Below are 12,500 nucleotides of genomic sequence, written 5' to 3' on the forward strand. Positions count from 1 at the left end.
GTGCTTCTGTTTCACTACTTATATTATCTCCAGAGTCTTCACAGTGTTCTATTGTGTCCACTACCTATTGTTTCCACTAGTTATATTATCTCCAGAGTCTTCATAGTGTTCTATTGTTTCCACTACTTATATTATCTCCAGAGTCTTCACAGTGTTCTATTGTGTTCTATTGTTTCCACTAGTTATATTATCTCCAGAGTCTTCATAGTGTTCTATTGTTTCCACTACTTATATTATCTCCAGAGTCTTCATAGTGTTCTATTGTTTCCACTAGTTATATTATCTCCAGAGTCTACCTATTGTTTCCACTAGTTATATTATCTCCAGAGTCTTCACAGTATTCTATTGTTTCTATTGTTTCCACTAGTTATATTATCTCCAGAGTCTTCAGTATTCCATTGTTTCCAGTCTTCAGAGTCTTAGTGTTCTATTGTTTCCACTAGTTATATTATCTCCAATGTATCGTCCATGTAAAACACCTGTCTGATTACGATGAATAATATCTGACAAAACCTTCTGAATTATAATTCTCAACCGGTCTTTCTCATGTTCTCTCTCTCAATTTCAATTCAATTCAAGGGCTTTATTGTAAATACAATAGACAATAAACAATAAAAATTAACAGTAAACACTACACACACAGAAGTTTCAAAACAATTAAGACATTACAAATGTCATAATATATATATACTCTCTCTCTCTCTCCAGTCCCTGCAGTCTCGTTCCATTCCAGACCACGCCCACTACCTTTGGAGACCTGCGAGCAGCCAATGGGCATTCAGCTCAGCGGAGACGTGTCACCTCAGGCCCGCCCCCCTCCGGCCTACAGGACTGGCTTCACACCTTCCAGGTGAGAGACACACCCCCTCTGCTGCTGCGTTTCCATAACAACCACTAATTAACCACCATGAAGCCCTGGGAAACCTGGAGTGCTTTATCAACAGAGGGAGAGAGAGAAGGGAATTCTGGGATGGAGTGGTGTGATTTTAGAGGGGAACAAACCTCAGCTAATTAAATAATTAAACACCTCTCCTCCCTCCAGCACCACCTACATTAATTTCCCTCCTGCCAGAAAGCAGGATCTAATATCTGGTGAACAGCCCTCGGCTTCTGAACCCTCCCTCTCTCTGTTGTTCTGGGGTATTAATGAATGGACCCTCCCTCCCTCTGGTTCTGGTGTATTAATGAATGGACCCTCCCTCCATCTGGTTCTGGGGTATTAATGAATGGACCCTCCCTCCCTCTGGTTCTGGGGTATTAATGAATGGACCCTCCCTCCCTCTGGTTCTGGTGTATTAATGAATGGACCCTCCCTCTCTCTGTGGTTCTGGGGTATTAATGAATGGACCCTCCCTCCCTCTGGTTCTGGGGTATTAATGAATGGACCCTCCCTCCATCTGGTTCTGGTGTATTAATGAATGGACCCTCCCTCCCTCTGGTCATCTGGTTCTGGTGTATTAATGAATGGACCCTCCCTCCATCTGGTTCTGGTGTATTAATGAATGGACCCTCCCTCCCTCTGGTTCTGGTGTATTAATGAATGGACCCTCCCTCCATCTGGTTCTGGTGTATTAATGAATGGACCCTCCCTCCATCTGGTTCTGGTGTATTAATGAATGGACCCTCCCTCCCTCTGGTCATCTGGTTCTGGTGTATTAATGAATGGTGAACACAGGAAGGAATGTTAATCTTTCTGATTCCCAGTGTTCCGTCTTCCACACGTAACCAAAATAAGTGTTAAACAAATCAAATTATTTTCATTTGACGTTCTTCTCCCTTTTTGCCTTGATGACAGTTTTGATCAAATGTGTATTGATGCCCCTCCCCCCTTCCTGTAGGCGTGGAGTGGTCCTGAGCGCCTATTGGCTCTGGATGACTTGATTGACAGCTGTGAGTCCAATCAGGTGAAGCACATGATGCAGGTTATTGAGCCTCAGTTCCAACGAGACTTCATCTCCCTGCTGCCCAAAGAGGTGAGAGGACACACACACACACACACACACACACACAGACACACACACACACACACACACACAGACAGACACACACAGACACACACACACACACACACACACACACATATAGATGTGATTATGAGTTAAGTTGTGATCCGGTCTGTGATATAATGTCTGTGTCCTGTAGTTGGCCCTGTCTGTGTCTCCTGGTGTTGGCCCTGTGTGTCCTGTAGTTGGCCCTGTCTGTGTCTCCTGGAGTTGGCCCTGTGTCTCCTGTAGTTGGCCCTGTGTGTCTCCTGTAGTTGGCCCTGTGTGTCTCCTGTAGTTGGCCCTGTGTGTCTCCTGTAGATGTCCCTGTGTGTCTCCTGTAGTTGGCCCTGTGTGTCTCCTGTAGTTGGCCCTGTGTGTCTCCTGTAGTTGGCCATGTGTGTCCTGTAGTTGGCCCTGTCTGTGTGTCCTGTAGTTGGCCCTGTGTGTCTCCTGTAGTTGGCCATGTGTGTCCTGTAGTTGGCCCTGTGTGTCTCCTGGAGTTGGCCCTGTCTGTGTCCTGGAGTTGGCCCTGTCTGTGTCCTGTAGTTGGCCCTGTGTGTCCTGTAGTTGGCCCTGTGTGTCTCCTGTAGTTGGCCCTGTGTGTCCTGTAGTTGGCCATGTGTCTCCTGTAGTTGGCCATGTGTGTCCTGTAGTTGGCCCTGTCTGTGTCTCCTGTAGTTGGCCCTGTGTGTCTCCTGTAGTTGGCCATGTGTGTCCTGTAGTTGGCCCTGTGTGTCTCCTGGAGTTGGCCCTGTCTGTGTCCTGGAGTTGGCCCTGTCTGTGTCCTGGAGTTGGCCCTGTGTGTCTCCTGGAGTTGGCCCTGTGTGTCTCCTGGAGTTGGCCCTGTGTCTCCTGTAGTTGGCCATGTGTGTCCTGTAGTTGGCCCTGTCTGTGTCTCCTGTAGTTGGCCCTGTGTGTCTCCTGTAGTTGGCCATGTGTGTCCTGTAGTTGGCCCTGTCTGTGTCTCCTGTAGTTGGCCCTGTGTGTCTCCTGTAGTTGGCCATGTGTGTCCTGTAGTTGGCCCTGTGTGTCTCCTGGAGTTGGCCCTGTCTGTGTCCTGGAGTTGGCCCTGTCTGTGTCCTGTAGTTGGCCCTGTGTGTCCTGTAGTTGGCCCTGTGTGTGTCCTGTAGTTGGCCCTGTGTGTCTCCTGTAGTTGGCCCTGTGTGTCCTGTAGTTGGCCATGTGTCTCCTGTAGTTGGCCATGTGTCTCCTGTAGTTGGCCATGTGTCTCCTGTAGTTGGCCATGTGTGTCCTGTAGTTGGCCCTGTCTGTGTCTCCTGTAGTTGGCCCTGTGTGTCTCCTGTAGTTGGCCATGTGTGTCCTGTAGTTGGCCCTGTGTGTCTCCTGGAGTTGGCCCTGTCTGTGTCCTGGAGTTGGCCCTGTCTGTGTCCTGTAGTTGGCCCTGTGTCTCCTGGAGTTGGCCCCTGTGTCTCCTGGAGTTGGCCCTGTCTGTGTCCTGTAGTTGGCCCTGTCTGTGTCCTGGAGTTGGCCCTGTGTGTCTCCTGGAGTTGGCCCTGTGTGTCTCCTGGAGTTGGCCCTGTGTGTCTCCTGGAGTTGGCCCTGTGTGTCTCCTGGAGTTGGCCCTGTGTGTCTCCTGGAGTTGGCCCTGTGTGTCTCCTGGAGTTGGCCCTGTGTGTCTCCTGGAGTTGGCCCTGTGTGTCTCCTGGAGTTGGCCCTGTGTGTCTCCTGGAGTTGGCCCTGTGTCTCCTGTAGTTGGCCATGTGTGTCCTGTAGTTGGCCCTGTCTGTGTCTCCTGTAGTTGGCCCTGTGTGTCTCCTGTAGTTGGCCATGTGTGTCCTGTAGTTGGCCCTGTCTGTGTCTCCTGTAGTTGGCCCTGTGTGTCTCCTGTAGTTGGCCATGTGTGTCCTGTAGTTGGCCCTGTGTGTCTCCTGGAGTTGGCCCTGTCTGTGTCCTGGAGTTGGCCCTGTCTGTGTCCTGTAGTTGGCCCTGTGTGTCTCCTGGAGTTGGCCCTGTCTGTGTCCTGGAGTTGGCCCTGTCTGTGTCCTGTAGTTGGCCCTGTGTGTCTCCTGGAGTTGGCCCTGTGTGTCTCCTGGAGTTGGCCCTGTCTGTGTCCTGTAGTTGGCCCTGTCTGTGTCCTGGAGTTGGCCCTGTGTGTCTCCTGGAGTTGGCCCTGTGTGTCTCCTGGAGTTGGCCCTGTGTGTCTCCTGGAGTTGGCCCTGTGTGTCTCCTGGAGTTGGCCCTGTGTGTCTCCTGGAGTTGGCCCTGTGTGTCTCCTGGAGTTGGCCCTGTGTGTCTCCTGGAGTTGGCCCTGTGTGTCTCCTGGAGTTGGCCCTGTGTGTCTCCTGGAGTTGGCCCTGTGTGTCTCCTGGAGTTGGCCCTGTGTGTCTCCTGGAGTTGGCCCTGTGTGTCTCCTGGAGTTGGCCCTGTCTGTGTCTCCTGGAGTTGGCCCTGTCTGTGTCTCCTGGAGTTGGCCCTGTCTGTGTCTCCTGGAGTTGGCCCTGTCTGTGTCTCCTGGAGTTGGCCCTGTGTGTCTCCTGGAGTTGGCCCTGTGTGTCTCCTGGAGTTGGCCCTGTGTGTCTCCTGGAGTTGGCCCTGTGTGTCTCCTGGAGTTGGCCCTGTGTGTCTCCTGGAGTTGGCCCTGTGTGTCTCCTGGAGTTGGCCCTGTGTCTCCTGTAGTTGGCCATGTGTGTCCTGTAGTTGGCCCTGTCTGTGTCTCCTGTAGTTGGCCCTGTGTGTCTCCTGTAGTTGGCCATGTGTGTCCTGTAGTTGGCCCTGTCTGTGTCTCCTGTAGTTGGCCCTGTGTGTCTCCTGTAGTTGGCCATGTGTGTCCTGTAGTTGGCCCTGTGTGTCTCCTGGAGTTGGCCCTGTCTGTGTCCTGGAGTTGGCCCTGTCTGTGTCCTGTAGTTGGCCCTGTGTGTCCTGTAGTTGGCCCTGTGTGTGTCCTGTAGTTGGCCCTGTGTGTCTCCTGTAGTTGGCCCTGTGTGTCCTGTAGTTGGCCATGTGTCTCCTGTAGTTGGCCATGTGTCTCCTGTAGTTGGCCATGTGTCTCCTGTAGTTGGCCATGTGTGTCCTGTAGTTGGCCCTGTCTGTGTCTCCTGTAGTTGGCCCTGTGTGTCTCCTGTAGTTGGCCATGTGTGTCCTGTAGTTGGCCCTGTGTGTCTCCTGGAGTTGGCCCTGTCTGTGTCCTGGAGTTGGCCCTGTCTGTGTCCTGTAGTTGGCCCTGTGTGTCTCCTGGAGTTGGCCCTGTGTGTCTCCTGGAGTTGGCCCTGTCTGTGTCCTGTAGTTGGCCCTGTCTGTGTCCTGGAGTTGGCCCTGTGTGTCTCCTGGAGTTGGCCCTGTGTGTCTCCTGGAGTTGGCCCTGTGTGTCTCCTGGAGTTGGCCCTGTGTGTCTCCTGGAGTTGGCCCTGTGTCTCCTGGAGTTGGCCCTGTGTCTCCTGGAGTTGGCCCTGTGTGTCTCCTGGAGTTGGCCCTGTGTGTCTCCTGGAGTTGGCCCTGTGTGTCTCCTGGAGTTGGCCCTGTGTGTCTCCTGGAGTTGGCCCTGTCTGTGTCTCCTGGAGTTGGCCCTGTGTGTCTCCTGGAGTTGGCCCTGTCTGTGTCTCCTGGAGTTGGCCCTGTGTGTCTCCTGGAGTTGGCCCTGTCTGTGTCTCCTGGAGTTGGCCCTGTCTGTGTCTCCTGGAGTTGGCCCTGTCTGTGTCTCCTGGAGTTGGCCCTGTCTGTCTCCTGGAGTTGGCCCTGTGTGTCTCCTGGAGTTGGCCCTGTGTGTCTCCTGGAGTTGGCCCTGTGTGTCTCCTGGAGTTGGCCCTGTGTGTCTCCTGGAGTTGGCCCTGTGTCTCCTGGAGTTGGCCCTGTGTGTCTCCTGGAGTTGGCCCTGTGTGTCTCCTGGAGTTGGCCCTGTGTGTCTCCTGGAGTTGGCCCTGTGTGTCTCCTGGAGTTGGCCCTGTGTGTCTCCTGGAGTTGGCCCTGTGTGTCTCCTGGAGTTGGCCCTGTGTGTGTCTCCTCCTGGAGTTGGCCCTGTGTGTGTCTCCTCCTGGAGTTGGCCCTGTGTGTGTCTCCTCCTGGAGTTGGCCCTGTGTGTGTCTCCTCCTGTAGTTGGCCCTGTGTGTGTCTCCTCCTGTAGTTGGCCCTGTGTGTGTCTCCTCCTGTAGTTGGCCCTGTGTGTGTCTCCTCCTGTAGTTGGTCCTGTGTGTGTCTCCTCCTGTAGTTGGCCCTGTGTGTGTCTCCTCCTGTAGTTGGCCCTGTGTGTGTCTCCTCCTGTAGTTGGCCCTGTGTGTGTCTCCTCCTGTAGTTGGCCCTGTGTGTGTCTCCTCCTGTAGTTGGCCCTGTGTGTGTCTCCTCCTGTAGTTGGCCCTGTGTGTCCTGATGTTGATATGACTGTGTGTCTCCTGTAGCTGGCCCTGTATGTCCTGACGTTCCTGGAGCCCAGAGATCTGATGCATGCTGCTCAGACCTGTTCCTATTGGAGGATACTGGCTGAGGATAACCTGCTGTGGAGGGAGAAATGTAGGGAGGAGGGTACGTACCACACACACACACACACACACACACACACACACACAGAGCGAGGAGGAGGGTACGTACCCACACACACACAGAGCGAGGAGGAGGGTACGTACCCACACACACACACACACCATGGATTTACATAGTAGAACTCATTATTGGATCTCTGTAGCCACACACACCCCCTCACGTAAAGACACACACTGGCGTTTATAATAAACTACCTGAGCAACAACCAGAACTCTCCTTTTAACATTTACATTTACATTTAAGTCATTTAGCAGACGCTCTTATCCAGAGCGACTTACAAATTGGTGCATTCACCTTATGACCTCCTTTTAATACACACACACACACACACACACACCCTGACCACTCCTCCACTCTGCAGTGCTGCAACAGCCTATCACTGCATCCGTCTGTGAGTAGCACTGGGCTCTCTGCCAGTCAGCTAGGATTCACCGCTAACATAACAGCCATACCAATGGAATAGCAGTTAGCGTTAGCATTACAGCCATACCAATGGAATAGCAGTTAGCGTTAGCATTACAGCCATACCAATGGAATAGCAGTTAGCGGTAGCATTACAGCCATACCAATGGAATAGCAGTTAGCGTTAGCATTACAGCCATACCAATGGAATAGCAGTTAGCGTTAGCATTACAGCCATACCAATGGAATAGCAGTTAGCGGTAGCATTACAGCCATACCTATGAAATGGCAGCTAGCGTTAGCATTACAGCCATACCAATGGAATAGCAGTTAGCATAACAGCCATACCAATGGAATAGCAGTTAGCATTACAGCCATACCAATGGAATAGCAGTTAGCATTACAGCCATACCAATGGAATAGCAGTTAGCGTTACAGCCATACCAATGGAATGGCAGCTAGCGTTAGCATTACAGCCATACCTATGGAATAGCAGCTAGCATTACAGCCATACCAATGGAATAGCAGCTAGCATTACAGCCATACCAATGGAATAGCAGCTAGCATTACAGCCATACCAATGGAATGGCAGCTAGCGTTACAGCCATACCAATGGAATGGCAGCTAGCGTTAGCATTACAGCCATACCTATGGAATAGCAGCTAGCATTACAGCCATACCAATGGAATGGCAGCTAGCGTTAGCATTACAGCCATACCTATGGAATAGCAGCTAGCATTACAGCCATACCAATGGAATAGCAGCTAGCATTACAGCCATACCAATGGAATGGCAGCTAGCGTTAGCATTACAGCCATACCTATGGAATAGCAGCTAGCATTACAGCCATACCAATGGAATAGCAGCTAGCATTACAGCCATACCAATGGAATAGCAGCTAGCATTACAGCCATACCAATGGAATAGCAGCTAGCATTACAGCCATACCAATGGAATAGCAGCTAGCATTACAGCCATACCTATGGAATAGCAGTTAGCATAACAGCCATTCCAATGGAATGGCAGCTAGCGTTAGCATTACAGCCATACCTATGGAATAGCAGTTAGCATTACAGCCATACCTATGGAATAGCAGTTAGCATAACAGCCATTCCAATGGAATGGCAGCTAGCGTTAGCATTACAGCCATACCTATGGAATAGCAGTTAGCATTACAGCCATACCTATGAAATGGCAGCTAGCGGTAGCATTACAGCCATACCTATGAAATGGCAGCTAGCGGTAGCATTACAGCCATACCTATGGAATGGCAGTTAGCATTACAGCCATACCTTTGACATGGCAGCTAGCGGTAGCATTACAGCCATACCTATGAAATGGCAGCTAGCGGTAGCATTACAGCCATACCTATGAAATGGCAGCTAGCGGTAGCATTACAGCCATACCTATGACATGGCAGCTAGCATTACACACACATACAGTATACAAAAGTATGTGGACACCCCTTCAAATTAGTGGATTTGCCTATTTCAGCCACACCCGTTGCTGACAGGTGTATAAAATCGAGCACACAGCCATGCAATCTCCATAGACAAACATTGGCAGTAGAATGGCCTTTCTGAAGAGTTCAGTGACTAACGTGGCACCATCATAGGATGAAACCTTTCCAACAAGTCAGTCAGATTTCTACCCTGCTGGAGCTGCCCCTCGGTCAACTGTAAGAGCTGTTATTGATAGGTGGAGACATCTAGGAGCAACAACGGCTCAGCCGCGAAGTGGTAGGCCACAGAAGCTCACAGAACAGGACCGCTGAAGCGCGTAAAAATGATCTGTCCTCGGTTGCAAACCTCACTACCGAGTTCCAAACTGCCTCTGGAAGCAACGTCAGCACAAAACTGTTTGTCTGGAGCTTCGTGAAATGGGTTTCCGTGGCCGAGCAGCCGCACACAAGCCTAAGATCACCATGAGCAATGCCAATTGTCAGTTGGCGTGGTGTAAAGCTCGCCGCCATTGGACTCTGGAGCACTGGAATCGTGTTCTCTGTAGTGATGGACGGACGTATCTGGGTTTGGGGGATGCCAGTAGAACGCTACCTGCCCCAATGCATAGTGCAAACTGTAAAGTTTGGTGGAGAAGGAATAATGGTCTGGTACTGTTGTTCGGCCCCTTAGTTCCAGTGAATGGAAATCTTAACTCTACAGCATAGATGATTCTGTGCTTCCAGGTTCGTTGCAACAGTTTGGGGAGGCCCTTTCCTGTTTCAGCATGACAATGCCCCCGTGCGTGCACGAAGCGGTTTGTTGAAATCAGTGTGGAAGAACTTGACTTGCCTTTACAGATACCTGACCTCAACCCATCGAACACCTTTGGGATGAATTGGAACGCCGACTGTGAGCCAGGCCTTAATCACCCAACATCAGTGCCGACCTCACTAATGCTCTTGTGGCTGAATGGGAGCAAGTCCCTGCAGCAATGTTCCATCATCTAGTGGAAAGCCTTCCCAGAAGAGTGGAGACTGTTATAGCATCTAGTGGAAAGCCTTCCCAGAAGAGTGGAGACTGTTATAGCATCTAGTGGAAAGCCTTCCCAGAAGAGTGGAGGCTGTTATAGCAGCAATGTTCCAACATCTAGTGGAAAGCCTTCCCAGAAGAGTGGAGGCTGTTATAGCAGCAATGTTCCAACATCTAGTGGAAAGCCTTCCCAGAAGAGTGGAGGCTGTTGTAGCAGCAATGTTCCAACATCTAGTGGAAAGCCTTCCCAGAAGAGTGGAGGCTGTTATAGCAGCAATGTTCCTACATCTAGTGGAAAGCCTTCCCAGAAGAGTGGAGGCTGTTATAGCAGCAAAGGGGGGACCAACTCCATATTAATGTCCATGATTTTGGAATGAGATGTTCAATGAGCAGGTGTCCACATACTCTTGGTAATGTAGTGTACCAACGAGAGAGCAGCTTGCATTATATTACCTCCATACCAATAAGCTTTAGGGGCTAGCGATAGCATTATATTACCTCCATACCAATGAGCTATAGGGGCTAGCGTTAGCATTATATTACCTCCATACCAATGAGCTATAGGGGCTAGCGTTAGCATTACAGTACCTCCATAGCAATGAGCTATAGGGGCTAGCGTTAGCATTATATTACCACCATACCAATGAGCTATAGGGGCTAGCGTTAGCATTATATTACCACCATACCAATGAGCTATAGGGGCTAGCGTTAGCATTATATTACCTCCATACCAATGAGTTATATGGGCTAGCGTTAGCATTATATTACCTCCATACCAATGAGCTATAGGGGCTAGCGTTAGCATTATATTACCACCATACCAATGAGCTATAGGGGCTAGCGTTAGCATTATATTACCACCATACCAATGAGCTATAGGGGCTAGCGTTAGCATTATATTACCACCATACCAATGAGCTATAGGGGCTAGCGTTAGCATTATATTACCTCCATACCAATAGGGGCTAGCGATAGCGAAGATGCTTGATGTTAGCCTATCAGTTCGTCATTTCTTTTTTGCCCCCTCTGTATCGCTCTCTTTGTGACAATGCTATTGCTAACGCCTCATATTTATGTCTTAACGTGTGTGTAAGTATATAGGTTCTATAGCAGCTAGCCTAGCGTTTAAGAGGCTAGGTATAACCCGAAAGGTCGCCGGTTCAAATTCCCCCGAGCAGACTAGCTAGAAACATCTGTAGGTCGCTCTGGATAAGTTACTTAACCCTGTGTTCCCAGGTATAGAAGAGTCCCTGGTTGTTCAGAGGAGGAAGACTCTAAAACCTGGCTTCCTCCACTCCCCCTGGAAGAGTGCCTACGTACAACAACACCGGATAGAGAGCAACTGGAGGACTGGGGATATCACCTCACCTAAGGTATTATATAGAGAGGACTGGGGATATCACCTTCACCTAAGGTATTATATAGAGGACTGGGGATATCACCTCACCTAAGGTATTATATAGAGAGGACTGGAGATATCACCTCACCTAAGGTATTATATAGAGAGGACTGGGGATATCACCTCATCTAAGGTACTATATAGAGAGGACTGGGGATATCACCTTCACCTAAGGTATTATATAGAGAGGACTGGGGATATCACCTTCACCTAAGGTATTATATAGAGAGGACTGGGGATATCACCTTCACCTAAGGTATTATATAGAGAGGACTGGGGATATCACCTTCACCTAAGGTATTATATAGAGAGGACTGGGGATATCACCTTCACCTAAGGTATTATATAGAGAGGACTGGGGATATCACCTTCACCTAAGGTATTATATAGAGAGGACTGGGGATATCACCTTCACCTAAGGTATTATATAGAGAGGACTGGGGATATCACCTCACCTAAGGTACTGGAGATATCACCTCACCTAAGGTATTATATAGAGAGGACTGGGGATATCACCTCACCTAAGGTATTATATAGAGAGGACTGGAGATATCACCTCACCTAAGGTATTATATAGAGAGGACTGGGGATATCACCTCACCTAAGGTATTATATAGAGAGGACTGGAGATATCACCTCACCTAAGGTACTGGAGATATCACCTCACCTAAGGTATTATATAGAGGACTGGGGATATCACCTCACCTAAGGTATTATATAGAGAGGACTGGAGATATCACCTCACCTAAGGTATTATATAGAGAGGACTGGGTGTGTGTGTATTCACTAGGCCGATTCTGAGTGACATGAAATTTCTCCGATTATAGAAACTGTTCCTCGGTTTGGTTCCTAAACGGTTTCCGTATGTGGATACAGTTCTAACTTGGATTAAAAGCATGTTGTATTTGTTTAATCTCTCTTTACCAATCCTATAACTCACTCACAATGCCCCCCTCACAGGTCCTGAAGGGTCACGATGATCATGTGATCACATGTCTGCAGTTCTGTGGTGACCTCATCGTCAGTGGATCTGATGACAACAGTCTGAAAGTCTGGTCTGCCCTGACCAGCAAGGTAAGGCTGATAGTCACACTGCTACCCTGATGGTAAGGCTGATAGTCACACTGCTACCCTGTTGCTAAGGCTGATAGTCACACTGCTACCCTGTTGGTAAGGCTGATAGTCACACTGCTACCCTGTTGCTAAGGCTGATAGTCACACTGCTACCCTGTTGGTAAGGCTGATAGTCACACTGCTACCCTGTTGCTAAGGCTGATAGTCACACTGCTACCCTGTTGGTAAGGCTGGTATCCACACTGCTACCCTGTTGCTAAGGCTGATAGTCACACTGCTACCCTGTTGCTAAGGCTGATAGTCACACTGCTACCCTGTTGGTAAGGCTGATATCTACACTGCTACCCTGATGGTAAGGCTGATAGTCACACTGCTACCCTGTTGGTAAGGCTGATAGTCACACTGCTACCCTGTTGGTAAGGCTGATATCCACACTGCTACCCTGTTGGTAAGGCTGATAGTCACACTGCTACCCTGTTGGTAAGGCTGATAGTCACACTGCTACCCTGTTGCTAAGGCTGATAGTCACACTGCTACCCTGTTGGTAAGGCTGATATCCACACTGCTACCCTGTTGGTAAGGCTGATAGTCACACTGCTACCCTGTTGGTAAGGCTGATAGTCACACTGCTACCCTGTTGGTAAGGCTGATAGTCACACTGCTACCCTGTTGCTAAGG

General features: G+C 49.7%; 1 protein-coding gene across 1 annotated transcript in view; it reads left to right on the top strand.

The window, feature by feature from the left end:
- Positions 1-708: 708 nt before the first annotated feature.
- The window catches only part of LOC135566926 (F-box/WD repeat-containing protein 7-like), a gene marked incomplete at its 5' end in the record, with an annotated part of 17,093 nt that continues 5,301 nt past the window's right edge, over positions 709-12,500 (top strand). The window contains 5 exons of the mRNA XM_065014484.1: positions 709-850; positions 1,839-1,973; positions 6,335-6,458; positions 10,586-10,722; positions 11,709-11,822. Of these exons, the coding sequence (XP_064870556.1) occupies positions 709-850; positions 1,839-1,973; positions 6,335-6,458; positions 10,586-10,722; positions 11,709-11,822 (652 nt within the window). The remainder of the gene's footprint in view (positions 851-1,838; positions 1,974-6,334; positions 6,459-10,585; positions 10,723-11,708; positions 11,823-12,500) is intronic.

Source organism: Oncorhynchus nerka, unplaced genomic scaffold, assembly GCF_034236695.1.
Source record: "Oncorhynchus nerka isolate Pitt River unplaced genomic scaffold, Oner_Uvic_2.0 unplaced_scaffold_2954, whole genome shotgun sequence".
In the NCBI taxonomy this organism is placed as follows: Eukaryota; Metazoa; Chordata; class Actinopteri; order Salmoniformes; family Salmonidae; genus Oncorhynchus; species Oncorhynchus nerka.